This window comes from Parus major, chromosome 2 (assembly GCF_001522545.3).
Source record: "Parus major isolate Abel chromosome 2, Parus_major1.1, whole genome shotgun sequence".
Lineage (NCBI taxonomy): Eukaryota > Metazoa > Chordata > Aves > Passeriformes > Paridae > Parus > Parus major.
This window is the reverse complement of record NC_031769.1, coordinates 95,995,982-96,022,559: the sequence shown is the minus strand read 5'-3', so window position 1 is coordinate 96,022,559 and position 26,578 is coordinate 95,995,982. Positions and strand designations below refer to the sequence as shown.

At 33.9% G+C, this 26,578-nt stretch overlaps 1 protein-coding gene across 3 annotated transcripts in view; it reads left to right on the top strand.

Moving 5' to 3' along the window:
- The window catches only part of CCDC102B (coiled-coil domain containing 102B), a 138,534-nt gene that overhangs the window by 27,247 nt on the left and 84,709 nt on the right, over positions 1-26,578 (top strand). The window contains exon 5 of one of the 3 annotated variants that reach the window (XM_033512195.1): positions 14,835-15,589. The exons of 1 other annotated variant lie outside the window; for it this stretch is intronic. In XM_033512195.1, coding sequence (XP_033368086.1) covers positions 14,835-15,014 — 180 coding nt within the window. In that variant the 3' untranslated portion in view covers positions 15,015-15,589. Of the gene's footprint in view, positions 1-14,834; positions 15,590-26,578 lie in introns of those variants that run through there. One more of the 3 variants, XM_033512194.1, reaches the window with a different exon arrangement.

The window sequence follows — 26,578 nt, the reverse complement described above, 5'->3', positions numbered from 1 at the left end:
TCCATCTTTATAAATCCTGAAGGATGTGTTTTCTGGTCATTTAATAGTTAAATGAGATGGAATATTTACAAAACAATTTTACATTATACCGAAAATAGTACAAAAATGCATGTACTACTATATTCCACTGGTGTGCACTGTAGACTTACAAATGCTACTATAGACAGAGACTTCTCTGTTGTTTAAAAGAATTTGCTGTTGGCTGAAGTGCAGAATTTACTCTTACTCTATATTATCTTGTGCTTTGGTAGTTAATGAGGGAAATTCCTATCCCAGTTTATGGGATGTGAGGCAAAAATTACACTAATTGGTACTTAAATCTTTTTGGAACATCAGTGAAAAAAATGTATACCTAGATAAAAAGGAAAACAGGCTAAATGAGCATTTTGTATATTTGGCAGAGACATTTTTGTTCTTCCTCTTTGTTTATTTTTACAAGTGAAAGTAAGACACCAGCTATTGATTTTGCAATAGAACCAAAAAAATCCCATCTTTTAACATATTTTAAAACAAATGTTTTCCATTCTCTCTCTCAGTATATAGATGTTTTACACTATATTACAACAATCTATGTATTGTTACCTAGGAGCATTACTATCTTTAAGAGACTGTGAATGGTTCCCTAGCTGTTGTTCCCAGGTGAAGGAAGCTCCACTGATGTGAGTGAAGCTTCTGGATAAATCAAGTCTTCTGCTATCATTGTAAACATTTAAATGCTATTTAAAATGGAGCAGCCTGTTTGGAGGCTGAAGTTGCCAACATGTAGATCTTGTTAAGGACTCTGCATGATTTCTATGTCCTCCAGAAATCTTTATTCTGAAATTACCTTATAGTGTGAAATTGCTTTTTTTTTATTCATTTAGTACATATATGAAATAGAAAAAGTGATACTCATAACCTTACAGAAAATTTAGATACATATAGTAAGATCATCCATTCTGTCCCATACTCTTCATCTGACTCAAAAACACAGCTCTGACTGTCCCCTGAATCCTGCAGAAAGCATAATAATTATCAGACATAACCCCATAGCTTCAACAGCTATACTGGCTACTGTGAATTTCTCTATTTAATTTCTTAGCTAAGATGCCCAGAAATGTTGAGTACTTTGCATGGTTATCATAGGAACAAAATTATGTAAAAAAAAAAAGTTTATAGCACTTTTATACACTAGAGAATAGCCAGTAGTCTATTTTAGTATGCTAAAGGAGTTTTTATAAAGTTCGATATCAAGAAGCCTCAAGGCTGAGATTTAAAATATCATTAGGCAATTTTCTGTAAACAACATCTGAATTATTTGAGAATGCAAATTACTTTCTAGAATGGAATCTTGGTGCAGTTAATTTTCCTGTAATAAAATCTCATTATTTTTAGACTAGGTGTAGAATTTTGAGTGTTCCTTACTGGTTTCAATGCTTCATTTATTTGGGAGGCTGGTGCGATTTTCAGACTGAATGAAATGGGATGAAAATGGTGCTATGCATCTGACTTGTGGTTTGATAAAAGTACTTTAAAAATGACTTTCAATATACACTTTTTTCTTTCCTGTGTAAATTAAAATAACTGACAGGTGGTTAGAGAGTAAGGAAAGAATTGTGTATTGCTTCTTCAGCAGCAATTCTTGCATAGTTAACTATTCTTTCTGCTGTTTTCATAAATCACATCCCTGTTTATATTTAGTTTTATCTCTGGAAATTACATACTTAATGTTCTTAGTGTCCAACATAAAGTATCGTTTGTCATGCTGCATAAAATTAAGATTCCATTTGTTGTTTATTTCCCCACAAATCTAATTTGGAAAATGCAGGATAAGTCTACAGTTTCATTGACTTTTTTGCTCATACCGGCTTCTGACAAGATATTTAATCTCCACTGAGTCATACTTGCCATTATTTTCTTTCTTCATTACACATTTTGCATTGAAAACACCAATCAAGACCAAGATTTTTTTTTTTATTTATTTAAGAAAAACTGAAATATGAAAAGTTATTTCTGTGAGAAAGTATGTTCAGAAGAAACATGTGTGTGCATACTGAAATATATTTCTGCACACAGATTTTCTGTGAAAGGAACACCATGCCAAAATGACACTATTTGAAGAGATTTGTTTAGCCTGTTGTTCTGCCACTGGCACAAAGTACAACGTGGTGATGAAATGAAGAAGATGAGGGAGGAATGTGCAAATGCACACACTTATAGATATGTGCTTATGTATGTTTTTTTATGTTTGTGTACATGAAGAAATCTTGGTCCTAGGGATTAGTTAAGGTGCTCCTTCCCAGAGCAGGGGGGGTTGGATCTAGATGATCTTCGAGGTTCTTTCCAATTCAGGTAACTTTATGATTCCATGATTGCATCTTTAATGAGAAGAATTTTTCACAGTTCAGATTGAATGGCCCAAATTTATTACAAGGTTGCTTCTTAATAATGTATTAGTGTGCTCAGTTGACCATATGGCTCTCTATATCAAAAATTAATTCTTTGCAGTGAATAGTTAAAAAAAACCAAAAAACAAACAAACAAAAAGGCTTTTTAATATCTAATTTTTAATATGTGTTTAAGTATCCTGAATTTATGTTTTGATACTATATTTTAGCATCCATTTAGTTGTTAAAGTAAATATTTCTGCTAGTGTGCTTGCTTGTTATTCAGTCACATAAAATCAACTTGGGCTGAAACTACTTGAAAAAAGTTACCAACCACTGAAGAATTAAATGTAACAACAGGTAGAATGCTGAAAATTGATGACATTGAAGGTATTGAATTAACTATTCAAGCATTTTGCTCTTAGTGATTCCATTCTTTTTTTCTACCCTTACCTGGATAAGGATAGCAACGAGTCACTTAAAAATTAGCAATCTAATTTGGGAGGAGGCTTGATTGGGAAAACAGCCTTAGATAATTTTCTTCCATTGTTTTTGAAACAAAGCTTTCCGTGCTTACATTGTTGAAGCACTGCATTTTTCTTCAAGTAACAGCATGAGTGATACCTCCAAGTCAGACGTCTATCTGCTGATGTCAAGGATCTTTGCAGCAGTTCCTAAACTGAGTAGTAACAGGTGATTAGGAATTGCAACAGAAGACTCTTCAGGGACACTTGTACCTTCAGAGTACCAGTATGATGTTCAGTTGTGGGTATGGCTCAGATAAAACAGAAGACATACCACGTCAACTGGAAGCAGTAGAACCATTACTACCAGGCACCTGGCACCAGACCACTGCTCTACAGAAATTATTTTATGTAGTTACTTATCCATGTCAAGTGACTAAAGCTGTATATTTCAGGAAAGGAGAGCTGTATGGAGAAATGTCCTATGCTATATTTACCTGAACTCTAAGCAGCAAAACACTTTTAAACTTCTTTGAACAAAGTCATCTCCTCTATTTCTTGAATCCTGTTGAACTTACAGTTCAGAAGAGAAAACAAGCTTGAATGAATACTATTTTAGTTTGTCCCTTTTAGCATAGGTTGTTAATGTTCAAGGATAAAGCTCACTGCATCTGAACATGGCAACTTTTGGAATCTGGTGTATTATAGTGCAATTTATCTGCACTTTAAGTAACATTGGTATAATTGTCTGGTACTCATCAAGGAACCTTGATGCCATTTTGACTTTCCTGAATATTTCACATTATGTCAAATCAGACTTGCAAATTTTAATTAAATATGTTGTTATGGATGCTTTTCCTACAGGAAAATAATGATTACAAATTCTGGTGTGGTTTCACACTCTTTAGTATTCTAGTAATCTGACATGTATTTATTTGTAGAGACCTACAGCTACAGAAAACATCCTATTCCCAGCATCCCTTGACTATTAATCTGAAAAGTCAACAGTCCTCATCTGTAAGATAAGTGAACTTGTGTAGTCCCTAAGTTAAATGTAGAGGCTTTGACTGTTGCTGTAATTTTGATGTATTTCTGTTATGATTCATTATCAGTTACATTAAAAAATTGACTTTAATTTAATTTTAGTTAGTATTTTATTTTACAATCTACCAATTATCTTTCCTATTATATCTTTAATATTATTAATTTAATAATTTCATATTAAAAAATAAAATTAGGTTGAACAGTGTTCTGATCTGCAACATGTAATACCCATACAGTTTAGGAAACTATTGAGACTGAGGACAATTTGAATTTGTTTTGAATCTTTCCTAATCATGCTGACCATTATCGATTTTCCTATTTCCTTACAATTCTTTATTTAGATATATGTTTTTCTCAATTCAACAATATAAAGTGAGGATGGAAAGTTGGCTAAGAAATTGGTTGTAACCAAAAGAGTTATTGACCTTCTGTACAGCAAATAACACTTCAAAAACAAACAAACAAACAAATAAATATATTACCCATTGCACTATTTACTCTTTTCTCCCAGATGATTTTCTACATGTCTGCATTCATCTTCTTATGAAAAATCCCTGTATTTTTTGAAGAAGGGTTATCATCTTCCTTTTACAGTACTTCCTAGAATGGCTTACAGTCTATTCTAGTTCCTAAATTAATTACTAATAATAACTATTTAAACACACAGCAGCAGATAACTTTTTGAAGTAACAGGAAGCAAGGTTTTATAGTCTGGACTGCAATTATATTTGTAGGCTGTTTATTTGTAAAAATATCAAATATAAAAATTATCTTCTATAAATGATATATAAGTTGTTTTTGCTCTGAAAGAGTGAAAATTTAATTGGTCTGGTCATTTCTTCCAGTGCAATAGAAGCTCATTTTTGATTCCATTAAAGACTGTAAATGTATTTCTACTCACAGGCATACAAATCTATTTTTCATCTTGCTATTAAAAAGAGGTTTTGCATTAGTCACTTTCAGGTCTCCCAGGGCTTAGTTTGTCCTCCTTATTTTGGGAAGATGCTTGTTGCATTAGGTTTGAGTAGGAAAAACAACCAAAAATCCACATACATACATGGTCCCCTCCCCCTGATAAGAACAGTAGTAACAGAAGTAAGCTAAATGCAGATCATAAAAATTCTTAAACTGGGAAACTTCAGTCTTGCAACAATACTTGAATGAAAAGGGAATTAAGCAGAGTTTAATAAGAAGTTTCAGGTGTCATTTAAAAAAAAAAAAAAAAAGAAAAAAGAATCTCAGCAGGGGCCTATTCTACCTTCTTTTGAAATATAAACCAGAATGTCTGGAATTGAACTTTTCAGCACACAGTGAGGAGTCCTCCCCTCCTTCTCCCCCTCTCATAAAGCTAAGACATCAGTGGGGAAAATTATGAGGTGAAAGTTTCTGCTTTCCTTCATATTTTTTTGCTTAAGAATGCCCCAAATCATCTGACCTTTGAAATTTAAAATTACATTAGGAAAAATATTTACTGTAATCCTATTCCTGAAACAATCTTTGCCATTTACTTAGGATTTTTAATGCAGTTTGTTTATTCTATTACCACTGTCACCCCTGCTGTGTTCTGTCATAATCCAATCAACTGCAAGAAAAGCATGCTACTCTTTGTAAAATAAAACAAATCAAACTCTTCATTGTAAATGTCAAGAGCTCAAGTTTTACCTTGTTTGTTAGTGAAACACAAATATTAAAGTGTGATTTTTTTTTCTTTTACTTTTACTTTTTTTAATTTTTTAAATTTTTCTTAAGCTACAGTTATTAGGTCAGTTGACTATCACCTAATATAGGAATTTTTGCTTCTTAATTCCCTGGACTAAAAATTTGACGTTTCCATGCATAGTAGCAAAAGGAAAAAGTAGTTTGTTAGTACATTGAAATTCTCACTCTCTGCGTAAGTGATGGCTTGTCAAGCTTTGAGAGTTTTGGTTGGCATGTGTCCCTTATAAATTTCAAGCAGTATTTTCCAAATGATTTGCTGAAATGTGAATTATTTCCTTGAACGAGATTAGAGAACATTTTAAATTCACCTAAACCACTGTATAATGTTCATTTAGATTAATCTTGGTTAGAACTCTAATTATCTCTAGTCAAAAAAGGAAAAGTAGGAAAAGTAGTTTGATAATTTAGTCATGTTAGTCCCATCTCAAATATCACTTCCATTTAGGAATATAGAAATTTAGGAATATAGCAAACAGCATCTTATACATGCTATTTTTAAAGGTCATGATTATCTAAGCACCAATATTTTGCTAAACACAACAAGAAGAAGATAATTTGAAGAGCCTGCAGTAAAAGTTATGCTGCAAAAAGATGCCCAGTGCATTCAAATGACTTTATATGTTTCTAATTATAGTAGGTACAGAAGCCACTTGAATCTGACTGCTTTTGTCATTATTAAGAAAAATAGCCTTCGAGTCAAAAGCTGCTTAAAGGGTGCCTAATACTAAAGATATGGTTAAATAGTACTTGAATTGTGTTTCAACCAATGCTTCAACTTTTGTTTCTGAAGCCAAGAATTACTCTGAGAACCACTCTCTTCAGATTTTTAAAGGAAAGAATGAAAAGTATGTGACTTATGGGCAATTTCCAGAAACTGGGAAAACTTTTGGAAGTGGTTAGTATTAAATAGGCTAGAAAAGAACCCAGATAGAAAGCTGATATTGGATAGTCTGAAAGACCATAGTGAAAGGGAACATTTAGTAAATTTGTGTAGTCAAATGACTGAAGTAAGCTAGTGAAGCTTCTTTTTGGTGCAGCTGAGTAAGTTACATTTAGTGCAGTTGCTGGTATATTTTATACCATGAGTGTTACTTTTGATGTACAGCAAGCCATAGAAGTAGGAGGGGAATATAGCTGAACAGCAGCTAAAATGAGTAATACAGAGCAAGAGAAGTTGTGAATGATGCTGACAGAAATTCTGGGTGAGGTTCTGTGCCCCAGACAAAGTTTGTCTTAGGGTTGAGCAAAAGAGAATGCTCACAGGTACTGTTGCAGTGGTCCAAGGAAGGTTAGGAGAGCCAAGTAGTCTGTACTGTGAGGATCTTTGTGGTATGAGCCAGAGGTGAGGATCTTATTCACAGACAGAGATGGAAAATAAAGTCCTTCTACTGTTGTCCATATTATAATATAGGTATAAGGTCTGCACGAAGATACCTATGGCTTGGGTATATATAAAATAAGACAATATGAGTATTTGTTTCTAAACAATAGTAAAGGAAGAATGATTTGATGAATGATTGGCAATTTAATTGTAATTAATTTTTTATTCAGCGAGTAAATAGCTGTCACTTACTGCATTCATCTTATGGGGGAAGAATTTCAGGGTAATTCTGGAAAATTCCCAGTATCCTGATAGATAGGATATTTGTAAATGAGAGATAATCTGAAACCACCTGTAGAAAAAAAAAATAGTACTAATTATTATTGATTTTTTTTCAAAATATAAGAGGAGCAGATAATAGATTTCATATCCTTTTTTCCTAATTTAGAAATCTAGGTTTTCATTTTTCCTGCAGGGGCATTTATTCTGTCTAAGATGCAGCAAACAAGGTTCTGGTTGTGAAGGGGCAGTTACTTCAATGATTCCTTGTGTGGCAGCAGCAGATACCCACAAGTATCTCAGAGGACTCCCATGACTCCCTCAATGATCTCTGACAGGATGCCCAGAAAGGCAGGAAGAGACTTAAACCACAGCACTTTCAACTTCAGCCTGGAAAATGTCCTCACAGGAATTTTATCTAAGCTATGTCGAAGTTCAGTCAATACCAATATAATTGACGAAACTGAGGAATGGTTCTTACCCAAATATTTTATTCTGAGGAATGCAAATATATGGCCTCCTACCTATTGGACAATATGAGGGCTCCCCAACCAGAAATGGTGGTAGAATATTGATATATTCATACTAGCAAATATGAGACAAAGCTGCATCAAGAGTAAATACTGAGATGAGACTGATACTTTGATTTAATTTGAAAGGTAGGTGAAGATGTTGATGTTTAATTTTTATAATTTTTACTGTTTTCATTAATTAAATTTTCATATAGAAGATATATTACTCCTCATAATTATCAAGTGTACATTTTCCAGTGAAAAAATGAAGGAATCTTCTATTTCTGTTTCTCTGAGCTGAAACACACTTTACTCATAACAAAAATAGAAGATATTTGTATGGACTGGTAACACAGTCCATGTGGCTTGCATTTTGAACTGCAGATTGTTGCATTTGGTTCTGGAAGATAATAAAGTACATGGTTAATCTTTTATTTGCATTGGTGATTTGGCTGGTCAGGACATGTGGACATGTTTAATATATCACCTGGCTATAAAAATGAAAACAGCATTTTTGTATTTGTTCATTTTAAACAATGGATAGAAGTCCCTTAGTTTTCAAGACAGCTCACAAATGGTTTTACATTTGGCTTATATATTAGTAGAACACTGAGAACAGTAGAACAGCACAAAATCTATCACAAAAATAATCACACTCTTATTTGTTTTTAAATTAAAACATTTTTTTAAATAAAAACACTCATGCTTTTCTGACAAGCCTACAAGAATGTCTACTTGACAAAATTGTCCTTACAGCTTATGGCCATCAGATACTTTACTTATAGCATGTGTTTTTATATCTTCATTATAACAGTCCTTTCTAGTTTTAACATTTTTCCTATATAATTTTCAAACTTGTTTCTGACACATGAAAATGTTGACTAAACAAGCAGCACTGTATGGCTTGGTTTGACACTGATACTGTACATTTCTCTAGTCTCAATCTTGTTATGAATTGGGATCACAATGAAGAAGGTTAACATACCCTGCTTGAGCAGGGATGTTGGCCCAGGTGCCCACTGTGGTCTTTCCTACCTTATCCATTCTGTGATACTGCAAGAAACTAACTTCCAGTATTTGTTTAGTCATCCTGTTTTTCCACATAAAAAATGCAACTATCTCTTGTTTAAAACAAGATAAAACACAAACACCCTTCATGATTTTAAAGCAGAAATAAGTGCATGATGTGTTGGTATTCTCATTACTGATCTGAAATGTTTAGATAGGTTAAGGTAGTTCCTTGGAAGTATTTAATTATATACAAATAATTGGTGAAAGTTTAATTTTGGATAGGCATTATGGATAATTTTCTATGGTAGACATTTATAGAAAATGTGTTTCTCTTGAATAAATAGTAGATTCTCCTGAACAGGAGGTGTTAATTTTAATGTAATACATAGTCCATATGAAATTTAGCTCACAAGAAACTGATAAAAGCAGTGACAGATTCAGATGGAAAGAAAGATCTGTATGATCAAAGGTAATTTTCTCCACCTATGTTCCTATTTTTTATGCCTCTCTGCATATATTATTTCTGATTGTTGTAAAGTCTCATGATTAAAACTTTTTATATATCTATGGATAACTTCTATTCCTGCATGAATCACTTCTGTTAAATTAGTCAAACACACAAAAGGGTTTTCTCGCTATGCAGACATGGGTGTTAGGAAAAAAGCATAATGGTAGATCATCAACCTTCCTTTTAATGTCAGCATAGTGCAATGATATCAGCTTGCAGAAGACTTAAGGATTTGAGTAGAACCAGGAGGAAGAAATATTTGATTACTAAATATGCTGGTGCTACGCATTGTTATGAATATAAGCATTCATTAAAAAGTTCCATTTCTTGCAGGGCTTGGTGTCTCAAGATATTGTCAGGCACAATAACATTTATCAAGCTTTCAGTATAGCTGCTGATGGACTAAATGGTGTTCTTGGCAGACTTGCATACAATAAGAAAAAAAAAACAGAGTAAATTTTTTTTACTGTATTGAAGCATTTGTCAAATAAAAAGGTAGCCAACATTTGTCTTCCCTTTCCTTTGGAAGGAGTGCTATGGATTCTGGTAGTCTTTGCCCCTTTTAGATTAAAAACAAAAAAGAATTCTATAAAATTTCAGACATACTGGAAATAATCATTGCAAAACTGCCCAGCATCACACATGCTAAATAATTTTCTTGCCAGCAAACATCATGCCTGTGTATAGCAGTGCTAATCTTGGAAGCAGGAAAGTTGATGAGTTTTCTTTAAGACCTTAGGAGCTTTGGCTGTTTTTCCCATGTTCTTACAGACTTCAAGCAGCAGAAATATAAAAAAAAAAAATAAAAATTAAAACCCCAAAAAAATGGACTCTGCTATCCTCAACAAAATAGCAAAATAGCAGTTACTTTGCAAGTAACAAAGATTCTTGGAATTGTTTTCTATCCAGTTGCATATGATTGTCTTGCTATGGTGAAATCATCTTCCTCTTAAACCTTTCTCCAAGAGAGGTGAGAAGTGGAGTGGAACCGTTGTCATCTTCCAAGTTCTGTAGATACAGCTGAACTAAAACTGGAAGTGACTTAAGGGAATCTGATTCATCAATGTAACTATTTTGTTCTCTTGTGTATCTCTTTGATGTTGCTTCTGGCTGCATGAGTTTTTTCCTGATCCTACAACACAGATTTTTTTTCTCCCCATTGTGCTGAGAGATTATCTTTAAGCATTTGATACCATTACTTTCAGATGAACCTCTGATAAAATAACTTCAGACCCAGTACATTTCCATAATTCTGTTATGAATTGCAATGATGTTTCACAATTAATTCAATGAAGGAATGTGATGCTTTTGCTTGATGTTTGCATCATCTTCAGGCAGAGCTTGGTTCCAATTAATTTAATCCCATCCACCTAGGTGCCATATTAAAGGGAGCTGCATGTTTGCCATTCCTTCTAGCAGCTGAAACACATCCCATACTTTAGAAGCTGATGACTTCTCCTAAGTTACCACTGTGAAAGGGCAGATTCTCTGTCCTTGCATTTCTTATCAACGTGCAATTATTTAGAAGATGGTTGGTAAAACTGCACAATTGTTGGATTCTTGGCTCTGGCTTTGAAAAGACTGTTGGATATGACATTTTTTGAGAGACAGTACCCCTGTCTGAGTTAAGCAAAGGAAAATTTGCTTCTTGTACTGAGTTTTCTGAGTAACTGTGGGGAAGAAATCTGCAAGAATCAAATTCTTTGTGACTTTATGAAGATTTATGGTTATTTCAATAGGTTTTCTGTATTAGCAGGATGCCATGGTCCTTAATTCATAATCAACTTGTGGCTTATTAAATTTTCAGTTTAATATATCTCTTGCTTAAATTCTGTAGAATAATTTGTAGCATAGATGAATGGAAATTACCTCCATGCACAACACAGTGATGTTATCAAGAATCCTGAAAATATGTGTTCATTTATCTTGCTTTGGAACATGAAAAAAGCCCTGCATAGTCATTTTAAGGACAAAAAAAAAGCATATTGATTTTAAATTTCCATTTTTGATCTGCACAAACCAAAGCAGATGTTTTGCATTTGTACTTGAGTGAGGCTGCCCGAGGTCAGCAGTTTAAAGAGGAATTCTTGCCTCTCTGGGTCACAAGTCCATAGGCCTCATTCAGCTTGTCCATAGATTCCGAGTATAAAGACAGAAAGCATTAGAAGCTAAAGATTTGCTGTGGTTGTGTAAGGTTCAGGTTGGAAATTTAAAAAATAAATAAGCTCTCTATTCTCAGTCAAATCAGCTTTTATTTGAGATATGTAGGTAATCTTTCACAGAACATGCATTTGATATAGAAAATCCCAGTCTTGTAGAAGAAAAATTTCACAGGGAGAATTTCTGGTTAGATTGACAGTTTTTTTTATTTCTGACATTGACAAATCAGATTAGATCAAAAGTACAGGTTTGGTTTTTTTTAACATAATGCTTGTGTTCTGTCCAACTCCATTTTAAATACTTCTTTAAAAAGCTGAATATCATAATTCTCTAAATACACCTTACTACCTTTTCCAAGTTTTATAGGAGGCTAACAAATGTTTTCACTAACATAAAAAAAGGTAAAGGCTGTGTGGAATTTCTTCTGTTTTCTGTCTGAAATCATGTTGACTACTATATTTCATCTTCATCATATTTATTTTTGCATTCATTACACTTTAATTGCTGTCCTTTATCCTACTCTATCTTCTGGATTAAGGGGAAGGAGAAAAATCTTGTTTAAAAATAAAACTTTTGGAACCTCAACCGCTGTTCTGTTGCCTTAAACTGAACAAGGGCATTAAGATTTCCCTGCTAATGAACTGTACAAGGTGGAGTTCCTTTCTCTGTGTCTGTTTTTTTGCAGGGTTCTGCCTTTCATGTTAGTCATAAAATGGTGTAGGTTAGCTCTAAGATGTAATTATCCAGTTTCAAAAGGTCAGTACTCTGTACTTCATTTCCACCATTCACCTTTGCAATTATCCACTTCATTGACTCTACCTTGACCTCATTCTATGCTTCCACCATTATTCTGATCTTCCTAATAAAAAGTAAAATTCAGTGTAAGTCTGCACAGATATTTTATGGCGAGAAAATATTCACATTTTCAGGGAAAATTAAAGATCTCAAGTTTTTTTCCCATGTTGCAAATTTTTTCATAAGCTTTAATTTTTCTTTATAAATCAGAATCTGGAGTTCCACACAACAGCATCATACAGAATGGAATTTCCCTGTGGCTGCTTTGGGTTAGCTGTCCACTCCCAGCTTCATGTGCAGCCCAAGTCTCCTTGCTTGCAGGGAAGTACGAGAAGCTGAAAGTGCCTTGACTTAGTGTAAACAGTGCTCAGTAACAATGGGAATTTCCCTCTGTTATCAACATTATTCTCATACTAAATTCAGAACATAGCATTGTACCAGCTACTAGGAAGAAAACAAACTCCTATCCCAGCTGAAATCAGGACTGTTAAATATGTAAATTTATCATAATTGCATCTTGGGTGCAATGAATTGAACTTTTACAGGCAACGGTAAATAAATTTATCTTTGACATCAGATCTTCATGTGATAGTCATCTTCTGCCTAATTTCTTAACTGAAGTTCAATCTTGGATGGTTTTGTGATTTCTCTCTATTTGATGGCTGACAAAAAGGAATTTGTATTGATTAGTGTCAACACTGTGAAAAGGTGAACTTTCAGGCTTAGAATTTCAGCGGTATATTTTGGCAGGTACTTTGCAAGAAGACAAGGTTTCTCATGTTCTGGAACTTTCATGGATGCTGGTAATAATAAATATGCCTTCATATTTATTTAGGAAAAAACATGGAGCTTGTGATTGTAGTCCAGTGGACTGTGTTCAAATAATTTGCATAACTTTGCTGGGGAAGAAAGAATATTTGCTGCTAAATAGGGGTATGTGATTCCTTAATTTCCAACTGTAAATAATTTCTGTATTGTACAGAAATTCAGTGGATAGATTTTAAAGACCACATTAGGAACACGTGAGCATCGAACACTTACTTGTGTGATGGAGTTAGCAACTTGCAGTCTGTCACTGGAGCCTCTCTAGTTGTTTGATGACCTGTGCCCAGAACTGCAGACAGTGCTAGAGGTGAGGCCACACCAATACAGAGCAGAGAGGAACAATCACTTTTACTGTCCTCTGAAAATCTGAATGAGCCTCTTTAACTTTATTTGGTTTCTAATTGTTTTTATTTACTCAGAAACAGTGTGGGAACAGACAAGTTTGCAATTTGATTAAGCTAGATAATGACATTGTTACTATTCACAGGATCAGAATTATGTTTCTTTTATGCTGCAACAGCTCATTCTCTTTGCTCTACATGCAGTACCTTTTCATTATTTGCCAGAAATCGATTTTAGAATAAAAGTAACCAATAGAACTGAAAAAGAACACTCCTATGGCTCTTTCTAAAGCCTTGTTGGCACAGATATCCTGTTTTTTCAGTGAAGAAGTGTCTCACAATGTTTTAAGTCTCCATTTTTATCAAATAATCGATTTCGGTTCCCACAGAATTGAAAATTGTAAAAAGTTCTTAAAATTTTGACCTTTTTTAATATATTAACAATTCTCTTATTTTTTTCACCTCAAAAAACTGGAACCTTTTATTTTCATAGTTTTTAATTTATCTTAGTCTTTTTTAATCTCCTGTTAAGAACCACCTAATAATAACCACTTGTTAACAGTAAGTCCTTGCCTATAATAATCTTCTGATAAATGTTCCATTTCCAGGTACTCCTGATAAGTACCTGGTTTGTGTTATAAACATAAATCCACTTAACCATTTTTTCATCTGAAGTCTAAGAAGTATTTAATGCAGCTGTGACAAAAAATACTATGTGGTTGTCTCTGAAAATAAATTAGTTCTTTGATAATTACTCTATATGACTTAGTAATTTGTCTTTTTGTTGATATATTTAATTCACCCTATATGTGGGTTTGATGAACAAATTCATAAAGTTACGCCAAAATAGGATTGCAGCATTAGCCATAAAAGATAATATTTCCCTTAAGACTATTAATCATAACCACAAGAAAAAGATTATCATGAAAACTTAAAAATCTTTCCTCTGATTATGAGGATAACTGTATGTAGCACTGAAGATATACTTTAAAATCTCTTCAGTTTAATGACCATTTATTTCTATCTTTCTAAATTGTGAATAGAAAATCATGCTGACTTTTTTTCTTTTGGGGAATAAAAAGAGAACTTTGACATGGTCAAGCCAAAATCAGTCTCAGTGTTATTTAAAACATTTCATTATTTTTTTAATACTATCTTTCCATAAATAGCAGGAAAAGAATAGTATTTTGTTACCAGCTACTGTATAAAAAAATTATCTATGCTTTATTTTTTGAAGGTACATTTGATGAAAAATTTACTGTCTTGGTTGTTTTCTTTTCAAATTCAAATATTTAACTTCATGAAACATGGGAAACTTACACCTTGGGCTGATTTCTAAGGTGGCCACCTTACTCTGAGGTGAAGGTATTAGCCTCACCCATTGAAAACCAGGGGGTTTTAATCAGATTATTCCTCTTTCTTTTTTTTTTTTTTTTTTTTTTTTTTTTTTTTTTTTTGTTATTCCTCCTCCTAACCTCAACCTTCCTAGCTGGAAAGCATGCAGTGCGAGAGTGCCTCTGAATGGGGAAAGAGAGAGCGACTAGAAGCAGAAAAACAAAGTTTGGAAGAGGAGACCAGAAAACTAAAAATGCAGGTAAAAGAAATCCAGGAACCTCTGGAGACAAAAAATAATAAAGCAACACTATCTAAACTGAGTTGTGATCATTAAAATGCACAAAGTAGGTTATAGGTTAAAAATAGGCTTCTTTTTACTTAATTCAGTAATATTACTTAGTTGGATTATTTAGGGAGCATTCACATCCAAAATTACTATTTCAAAATGTCAAAAATTATCACTAAAACAAAGATTATACAATACAAAGAAGCCCTTACTGCATCCCAGACCTGAACAATTGGGTCTCAGAGGCTTAGAATTTTTGTTGGGTACAGAAAGAAAAAATAATACCTGTTCATTTTTAAAAGGAGCAGGGAGAAATTGCAAGTATAACAAGAATAATAAGCAAAAGTGAAGATTAGGAGGAACAGAAGAGGTTAAGGAAGCTTTGTGAGCTACTGAGTCCCGATGAAAATCAAAGCAAAAAAAAAACCTGAGAAATAATTTCTATGTCTTGTTGAACATCAAATCTCTTCTTAAGAGAAGTAGAACTGAAGGAAGCGGCCATTCTTTTTTGTTTGTTTGTTTCTCCAAGGATCTGTTCATTTATTGTACTGCTAAAAATGACTTGATAATTTATTCAGAGACTCTTAGCCTTTATTTTATAGTTTCCTGTGCTGTTAATTAACAGTATTCCAGAAGGCTCCCACTTTCATTGAGATTCTGAAAGTATAAAAAAGAGAAAGCAAAAAGGCCCCCAAATCCACCAACCAATCACTAAATGTACATATCCCATGCTAAGAGTTGCGTAGCGGGAAACAGTAACTTTTCTTCATTTGCCTAAATAACAAATAATTTTATCTAATTTACGTGCATTTGCTGTTGAATAATGGTATTCTAAGTAACTAGATTTAGGGTTTAGTAACTAGTAATTTCTCTTGGGAAAGAATCAGAGAGAGGTTTTATTCTTGATGTCTGCTGTTAAATGTGATCATAAGATTTTTCTGTTTCCATCATGACAAATAGCAAATGGAAGATCGTGCAAATAAGGCTACCTTTCTAACCTATCTTACATAACAATGGGTTTTAACTTTTCTTTACTACTATTTATTTTATGATAACACATACATATCACATCTGTATTTTCTTGATTTATTTGTAATGCAAGTAACTTGAGGTTGGAGATATGGACAGAAGTTCAGAAGGACAGAAGGAGACTCATCCTCATATGCTCAGGCATATTACTATATGACAAATCTCTTTTGCTTATATGTCTGTGCTGGCTTGTTTATTGTTGGTTTGGTTTTTCTTTTAAAAAATAATTAGTTGCATAGACTATTAGATATCTGTGATCAATACTCTCTGTTAGTATCAGCTCTCTCCTTTAATAAAGCAACCCTATATCTGATTTACAATAACTGCAAAATGTGGAATCACAGGACAAGTCAGACTGGAATGGACCTCATGAGATCTTCAGTTTTACCTCCTGCTCAAAGCAAGATCAGTTCCGAAATCAGCCTGAGTTATTCAAGGTTTTGTCAGTGAGGTCTCAAAAACATCCATGCTCCTCTGGGCAGCGGGTTTGTGATGGCTTGACCCCAGCTGGCAGTTAAGCTCCCACCTAGCCAGCAATGGGTTGGGGGACAGAATTGGAGGGGCAAAATTGAGAAAAAAACTTGTGGATTGAGAGAAAGACAGATTAATAACTGGAAAGGGGGAGAAGGGAAAAGAAGGGGAGAAAAAAAACCGTGATGAAGAAGCAAACAACACCAGCACCACCAACAGACTGATTGCCTAGCCAGTCTCTAAGCAACAGCTGCTTCAGATAAAAACATCACCATGTCATTGAAAGGGACTTCCTTCTCAGGTGTAGGACTTTGTCATTGCTTAATTTCACAAGGTTTTTGTTGGCCCCTTCTTTCAGCTTAACAAAATCCCATCTACAGGTGAGGTTATTGCCTCTGCCTGCCCCATCCTCAGGAAGGAGACAGCAGGACCTTGATGGGAGCAGTTTGCCTCCAGAGCTGTGAATTGAGCACGTGCTGTGTCTCTCCATATTAGGCTGGGAGCCATGCTCTGTGGTGCCTCCACCCCAAGGCTGAGCTGTCTTGAAGTCTTCAGCAGCATTTCCAGCCAGATCTCCTTGCTGGAGTCTGTCACAGTACCCTAAGCATGTCCAGGGCTCCTGGCCTCTGGCTGCAGTGGTACCACCAAAAACAGTCTTCTGTGACATCAAACACTCATTGACAAGATGAGTAAAATTAAAGAATTGAAGTGTTGTGGCAAACTCTTAATGAGAAAATGGACCCTTCACAGCTGGAAAAAGTATGGAAACAATCTTATGAAAAAAATTACTCTTTCAATGAGTTATCTCCAAGTCAGTCATGGCATTGGAGACTTGGTCAGCCATATCTGGAGAAGGTAGTGGTTAGCTGGCATATTTTTTAACCTTGCAGCTGCCATTAAATTCAAAACAGGTGCTAAGAAAATAGTTCATTTTTCAAGGATTCCAGCCTAACTCAATTTAGATAGAACCTGTCTACTCCTTTGTAGGCACATCCTAATGTCACTGTTGAGCCTTACTAAATTCTCAGACTATTTCTGATTTTCCCTAATACTATAAAAAACCTGAAAACAATTACTTTGACTTCTAGTTCAAAACCCTTTTTTTTCTGGGATAGCAGTTTCAACTTCAAATAAAATAGAATTATATGCAAGGTTAGAGGAGTAAAAAATAACAACTCCTTTAATGTGGGTGATGGTTAGATATCTAGGTCAGCAAAAAAAAAAAAAAAATTAAAGGTCTTTGTGCATCTTGATCTGAATAATTATAGCTTTATTTAGCAAGTAGACACGAGATATACAGGTAATTTTTTACAGCATGAATCCCAAGCAAAACACATTTGCCTAGTATCTTACTTTTTCCAAAACCTGTATTTGTGAGATTATTTGGAGCATCCATTGTAGTTTAAAACAATATTCAGTGTTTTTAATTGATATATATAGCTGATTCATACTTGTAGAGGGTATAAGCAAATAATGACACCATTTTTTGTTTAGTAACAGTTTTAGCAGCATTAAAAACATGGTATTAATACACAAAATTAAATCCTTACATGCTTTGTCTAAATGATTTCATGTTGAGAGTTATCTTGCTCTTTAATATGTATACATACCTCCATAGGACATAGAATTTGTGCAATCTCTTGCCACTCATAGTAATAAACCATGTAGATTGAAGTTCTGAACATAAAATTTAATATTAATTATGTATTTCAAAAAGCATGAATCATTAATGTTATTCTTAGCTGGGAGTATGTTGATTTAAAGTATTTCCATGTGCAGTTTTTAAAAGGTTAACTTCTGTTGTACAAGATGAGCAGAATTGATGAAACAATTGAGATCAGACATTGTTACTGTGCAGTTTTACTGATTGTACTTCTTGAAATGGAAAATACATTTTAAATTAATAGATTTATTATTTGACTAGTATCATGGTAACAAATATTAAATGGACCTAACTTGTTCATCTAGGAAGTTATAACATGAAGAAAAAACCACATTGTTGCTGTTATAAATACCCAAAACATGATGTTTATGGAAAAATATTTTCTCTTTCATCTGTGAACTTGAAACAAAATTATAAATTAATTTTGAGGAATAGTAACTATCCTTTAGTGTTATCTTTAATGATTATGGTAAGCAGCTGGCTATGAAGTATTAAATAATGGAATATGTTTTGTAGTGGACCTGAATATTGAACTGTGGAGCATGTGGATGCATAAACTACTTTTTTATTTTAAGTTTGATTTCTCTCTGTAGTAAGATAAGGTTATCATGTTGTTAGCAAAAAAAAATAAATCTGTATATCCATGGGCTTTGTTAGAAGAGCCTAGGAGCTTCCCCATACCAGACACAAGCAGCTCCAACTGGCTCCAAAAGAAAACCACTGGCCACAGCTGAGCCCGTGTGAGGGAAACAACCCTGCAGACACCCAGGTCAGTGACACAGGAAGGGGAGGAGGTGCTCTGGGAGCCAGAGCACGGACTCCTCTGCAGCCCATGGTGCAGAGCAAGGTGAGGCAGCTGTGCCCCTGCAGCACATTGAGGTCCATGGTGGAGCAAATGGCCATCTTACTGCCCATGGATGCCCCTATGCTGGAGCAAGTGGACTTGCTCTGAAGGAAAGTGCAGCCTGTGAGAGCACATGCGGGATCAGGCTCCTGGCAGGAATCTCAGACCCTGAGGGACCCACTCTGGAACAATTTGTTCCTAAAAGATTTAACTGCATGGAAAGCTCCCAGTCTCAACCAATTCTTGAAGAACTATGGCCTGCAGGAAGAAGCCATGCTTGAGCAGTTCATGAAGGATCGTATCCCATGGGAGTGATACTCCTCACTCTGATACAGGAGAACAGCATGAGGAAGAAGGAGAAGCAGAGAGAAGCTGTGGAGGATTTTGGAGATTGATCCATATTTTGACATTGCCCTTCTGTGCATAGAGGGAAGAGGTAGTGGAGAAAATGAGTAAAGAAGCGATGTTGAGCCTGAGAGGAAGGGTGAGAAGGAGGATGATTTTAGTTTTGTCTGGTTTTAACCATCCTACTCTATTTTTAACTGATAATATATTTAATTTTCCCCTTGTCAAGTCTATTTATTCTTATGAGATAAATCTGAATTCACAAAACCTTCTATTTCCCTTTCCACTCCTGTCCTGTGGAGGTGTGAGAGAGCAGCTGGGTGGGAATCTGGAATTCAGCCAAGGTCATCCCATCATAGTGTCAGAGGTGGGTGTGTTCCTCACGTTTCACAGGCAAAAGTTACTTTTTATGATGCAACTTCAATGAGATTGGTTTTCTTTGTATTTCTAAAATACAGGAACATTATCCACTGTCTCCTTTCCCTTAGACCCTCTCCTTTCCTTCCTTAGTAAAAGTGAAAGGGGTATTTCTTCCTAATTATATGAGGTATTTGATGATGGTTTGCTTCTATGCAGAAAATAATTAGTCTTCTGTAGTCATGAAGTCCTCCTTCTTAACAGTATTACTGTGTAAACTCTAATTTTTATGGATAGGAAGTTTTGGTTTAGGAGTAGGTACAATGTGAGTGACATTCTTCCTTACTTTAACTAAAAAATAATAAAACTAGTAAAGGCTATAAGACTAAATTTATGCTCTCTAAATATATCTTTTTAGTTGAATAAGAAATCAAAGTTCAAATGTTCCCTTTTTTTTTTAATATTTAGAAAAATCAAATTAACAAAAATTCCAAAATAAAAATCCTTTGTCTACACGTCTCGAAAGAAGATGTTATGACACAGGAATACTCACTTCCAGATTTTTTTTAATAAAGGTTAGACCACTACAGTAGCACACATTTGATGAAAAACAGCCTTATTAATCTGAGCTCCACAGAAACATATCACAAGTTATTAATTAGAACAGCTTTTGCAAGTAGAGTTGAGAAATCAAATTTAAGAAATGGTCAAGAAAAATAAATGGAGCAAGATAAGATGAAAACTGCTGCAGCTGCATAAACATACCTTTACATTTTGGTTAAAAGACATATTGTGGCTTTAAGGCGAATTCTTTCATCATCCCCACTTGAATTGGTATTGCTTTAATTCAGAGTGATTTTGTGCACATTAATTCTTTCAAAAGTAAACCATGTGGGAAGTTCTGCTTCAGGTATTAACAGTCCCTAAGCCCTGAGAGAGTGGATATGGCTGGAGCACCGACAGTTTTTGGTATGGCCTAATGCCACATGTGGATTAAGGACCATGGGAGCAGGAAAAAAATCTGTGTTTGTTTGTGTGTGGGGCTCAACATTTGCTGCTCTGTTCTGTTTAAAAACTTCTGCTGTGCTGAATTAGGGGTGTGAGTAGGGCCAAATGCAAAAGGAGTTGCAAACTGCTTCCTTGTCAACAGTGAGCACATTCAGAGAGCGTGCAGTGATCTGTCTGCACGCTCTCTGAATGCCTGGGGAGTGCCAGATGTGTTTTGAGAGGGCACCACAGTACAGAGGAGGAGTTTTATAATTTGCCTAGATGATAAGAGAGGAATTGAAATACTGAGGGCTTATATTAATTACCATGTGTTTCATTGCTGGTTATGTGTCATGGATCTCTTGGACTAAATTTTTTATATATTTTTTACTCTTCATCAGAAAAAACATGAGAGGAGATGTAATTATGGTAATATTGTTATGCCCTTTGATGTTCATCTAGCACTGTTCATCCAGTGGAGAAATATATTTGTTTCAACAAAAACCACTAGGGCTGGTTGTTGCAATGATAAAACAGTACAGGCTGCACAATTTGCTCCCCTAATGATTTCTAAAACACAATATATTTTGTCAGAATTACAACATAGAGTACAGTTGTTTTTATATGTTTGTTTTCTAATTACTTTCTGGTGAAATTATAATCTAAATTCCTTAGAAAATTGATTAAATTGTAGAGCTAAAACTAATAGAGTTTTGCAGATATGTTTCCTCTAGAAAATTATGTTGATGTTTAATAAAAGAAAGGGAAAAAATTACTGGAATACAAGCTGATATAGATCAACACTCAGCACTGTACTTTTCTCACCAATTTGTTCCCAGTTTCAAAAATATTTTTAGTTCCGAATTCCTGACAAGAAAAGCTGAAAGTCCAAGGACAGGTTTAAAAATTAATCTCTCATTTGCATCTGACTAGTGGTATAGCTTTAATAACTGTTATAATAAATAAATAATATAATAAATGTTATAAATAATAAATAAATAATATAATAAATGTTAATTTTTTATAACTGTTTGCTTTACATCTACTTTTATATTTCCATGATACTGAAAGAGAAAATTAATTCAGGTCCCTCTTTCTTCACACCATCATTGATATGATCTTCCAACACCATGGAAACTGCTCAATTATTCCTCTCTTCTTTCCCTTCTTACTTATTGTTTCCTAATTTAGTAACTAGGTATTTCAGTATGGAAGAGCCTTTTTCTGTGTCAACTAAGTTTCTCTAAGAATCATGGTAGAAGACCTTTGTTAAATGCCATTTGAAGTCCTGCCTAGACCTCTGATCTAACAGAGTCAATTTATTGACTCATCAGAAAACTGGCATAAGTTAGTAAGACCTAAGATTTTTCTGAATAAAAATTGTTTTTATTCTTCTTCAATAAATAATATTTGCCCATGCCTCATCTTATTTGCAATTAAGAATGTCAATATTAGTTCTTTCTGGGCTTTTTTATACCCTCTTGAAGGATTTTAAAAATTGTCCTTGTATTAACTGTTTTCTAGGCTTTTTTGAATTCTTTAATGTCTGGTTCCAGACATTAAAGTTCCAGGACTTTCTAATTACCCATTTTATCTCTTTGATTTATGACAATGTTAAGTTTGAGACAGATCCTCTGATGGAATATATATATATATATATATATAATATGAGCACAGAATTATTTCCATGCTTCTCCCATGTGAATACAGAGGAAACTCAAGTGACTTTCTTGTTTCTTTAGTTTTTGATATTGCTTACAGAAATGTCAATAGACTATGAGGTTTCTTGCTGTCAATTTGTTAGAAAAAGGATTAATAATAGCTTTTATAATCTCTGAAAGTTGTTCCTCATATCCTATTTGAGCATTTTTAGTTATATTTTTTAAAATACTGCCAGATTTTAAGATCTATTTTTCCCCCTTGTAAAAAGATAGTTACATTATTTATGTGATATAATATTTTATCTAGTTCCCTTATGAAATAACCACTGTAGACCCTACCCCAGAATATATGTATGAGAAACTGATTTAACTTTTTTTTTCTCTATTCTCAGACTTGAACACATTTTCAGATTGTTCCTAAAATCTGTAATAAGATAGAATTCCAATCTTCAATTATCTTTTTTCCCCCATTTTATTAATTCCTAAAGTATTTTCTTAACATTATTGCTGTTGATAGAAGGTCAGGAATTTTACTCATTTTTTTTCTTATGTCTCATGATTAAGTTGTCATTTGGTAAAGAGGAAAATCTGCGTCCAAGTGTGTCAATGCTCTGTTCAAGTTTCATTCCTTTGAATTCAGCCTGTCAAATCTGAGTAATCAGTGATTAATCTTTTCAATTATATAGAAATTTTGGTACTGTATGAAATATCTGAAGGCTTGTCTCAGTTGGCAAGGTACTTGCTACCGTCTCTGAATATTTTAAAACACCTCTGATTAAATTTCACCTTCTTTGAAGTAGCAGACTTTCAAATTCACTTGTTGCAGGAGAAGGAGTTGGACTTACCTTTGTGGGGGCCTTCTAACTCAGGATATTCTGTGATTCAAATTACTTTTTAAGAAAAATTTTAAAAAATAGATAAAAAGAGGCTAATTCAGCCTTCAATTTGGGACATCTTTCAACAGTCTTGGAAAATAAACAAAAGGAATTATTCCTCAGCAGTATCTCTTAAAAATGCATACTCGTGGATTTGAACATTTTTGACATTTGGAAATTTCAATTCTTTAAACAATCTAAGTAAGAGTAATCTAAGTCTAACTGGAAATAGTCTGGTATTTCTTCATTAGACCTTATTTAAAAAAAAAAAAAGAAAAAAAAGAGCACAATACTTCGAGGCTTAAGAATTTCATCAAAATTTAGTCCTGTGCCAAAGAAGAAAACAGAAATAACAGCTTTTATTTTGTTATTATTTAAGGTAATTTTCTCAAGATTCAGTTTCTTAAAAACAGCTCTTATTTGTGCACATTGATGACATGTAGTCTCCTAATGGCATAAATACTTACCTATGGATCTGAACACCTCTTGTCTGACCTCATCCCTTCCCATATGCTTTGCTTTTCTCAGTTTAGGAATATTGACCTCTGTCTTTCTCTGTTCCAGAAAATTTGTGATGAGGGAAAATAATAGTTTATGTAAGATAACCAAAGCTATTTCTCTACCTAAAAGCAAAATCCTTTTTTTCTGTTTTATTTTTATTTTTCTTTTCTTTTTAAGATGTTTTGACTAGAATTTTATTTTTCTTGATGATGCTAAATCTGTTCTTTTATTGTAGTCTAAAACTGCACTTCTTATTGCCAAAACATTGTCAAATAAATTCCTTTTTGGTTTTTTGGTAAGGGAATAACATCTAATATTTCTAGTATTTTTGTTTAATTTTAGTTGGGAAGTGAATATGTTAAAAAACAATTTCAAGACATTCTCAAGCTGTGTTGACATATAATTTCAAAGGAAAATAAATAATCTTCAACATTATTTTACCTATTATGTACAAGCAGAAATATCAATCGTGAGGTCATTTAGCAGGATCTCTCAGATACCATAATAAATGGTATCCAGACATTTTTACTTCTTACTACTTACATTTCTTACTTCCAGCCATACATCTACCAAGAACATTTATTTTCACATTACCAAATGTGTAATGCAAATGAGTTGCAACCATGTTGGAAGATGCAATTTCCTTAGTGCCAGATAGTATACTATATTTAATACACTGTTGTACACCTTGTTTAAGCAGGTTGTAGACACCCTTACAGATGTTATCTTAGAAAACATTTTTCTCTCTTAGAGTTTGCAAGAGGTCCCTGTAATTTTGCAAGAGCTTAGTCTATGGAGGCTGCTTTTTCTGACAGTGTTGTATGGGCACGTAATGGCTGTAAGTATTTAGAATTCAGAATTTCTCTTACGTTGTGCTGCTCTTATTTTGGTGTCGGCATCAAAACTGTATGTGAACCTCTACCCCAATATGTCAGAGAGGCACCCATTCCCCAAGGGAAGCAAAGCCAGGAGCTGAGCGGCACTTACTTTTGGTTTCCAGCTGAGCATTTTGTGCAAGCTTTATTTAAGGTCCTTTCTAAAAGGGGAGCAGGGGCATGCCCTCAGCTATACTGCCTCTAAATTGGCCCAAAGCCCAGGAAGCCAAATCTCTGCCCTTAGACCCCCACTGTCCATCACTTAGTATCAAATGGCTGTATCTGAATTAAAACTTGGCTAAGAGGCTATAAAACTGGTGAACAGGATTAGTTTCAGCCCACCCTTTCACCAAAATGTTAAGTTTCTTCTGTTCAGATTGATTAAATGTGAGCTAGTTTTTATTTTTTTTTATTGTGTTTTGTTTTGTGAGTTTGTTTGCTTTATTTTGGTGGGGGTTTTGTTTGTTTTTGTATGTGTTTTAGGTTTTTTGTTATGATTTTGTGGTTATTTATTGTTCTGGTAAACTAATCAATTAATAACTTTTATGTCATGTTGAAGGTGATTGCTGACCTTCAACTGGAAATGACTATAATGGGCTCCTGTATAGTTGAGTGGAAATACCTTTTACCAAATCTAATGGCCTAGAACTGATAAGTTTAAATCAATTACTCTACATTCACACTCTTGTGGTTTTATGATTACTAGGTGTAAAGGTATCTGCAGTTTTGAATTGTCTTAGACATTTACAACTCATCACACAATGCACCATGACTGAAGAAAGTGCTTTTTCGTGAGAAGTAATATTTCCAGCTAACTAAGTGGAAGTGAATGCTTTTGGCAGTTCTGCATCCCTGGCTCCCATGGTATAAGGCAGATCAATTTACATGAAGAATATTGTTGGAAAAATCTGAAAGGTCATAGTACTCAGACATATATAATAGTCTGCCTTCTGAAAAATCAATCTGTCTGCATTGATTAGGTGAAGCAAGCTATTGATGTTTCTGTTTGTTTCAGAAACTGATGGCTGTGCTGAGAGTAAACTTTATTTCCATTGACCTTACTGGGACTTCTTAAGTCTAATAAATAAATTATTTCATTTTATATACAAAAATAATCTTTATGATTTAGAAAATATTGACTCCAAAAATTAAAAAAAAATTAGAAAGTGTGCTATAAAGAGAAAAAACATAAGGTCCTAGACTAAAATAATGAGACATATTTTAATTTTTTAATTCTCAACGAAACTAGATTTGACCCTTTTCTGTTTTCACAACACTTCACAAAAGATTCGTAGCTTATAAACTGCTCAGTTTGTTTCCATCAAGATGTAATAAAAGCTTCAATAATGGTAAAAAATTGCAGTGCTTACTCTGAAAAATGAAGGATAGTAAAGAAAATACAAAGCCTTGAATGTTTATGGGTTGTTTTTTTTTGATGAATGTATCTATTCCCTGAAATAGGAAGATAGAAATATTAAAGAAATTATATGCCCTATACCATCGTGACTACAATTTAGTATTCTGTTACTAATTGATTAGGTAATGAAGGATTAGAAAAAATATTTTTTTAATTTTTAATAATTTTTTTCACTGTATTAGTTAGTTCTTATCCAGGAACAAATTATTTTCTTCCAAGTGCTTATTTTTCTGAAATGTTTCAGGTCATGAAATTTAGCCTGTAACTTATTTATAAAGAATTTTTTACTAGTGACCCAAATACATGATGACAAGTCACAAGAGGTTTTCAAGGAGACTTTTCCAAGTGTGTGGTGCTTACTAGCTTCTAAATGCAGATAAGTTAATTTCACTGAACAGTGGATGCAACTCACACAGAAATGTTAAATCAAATGCCTCAGGATATTAAATTTCATAAGAACCAATCAGGATTGTGTGCATGAAGCAGAAGTTTTACACTTTGGAATGCTGAAGGTCATACGCCAATCAAACAGAAGTTGTGAAAACTGGAGTTTATGAGGAGACGTGTCTAGAAATAGTTTCAAATTC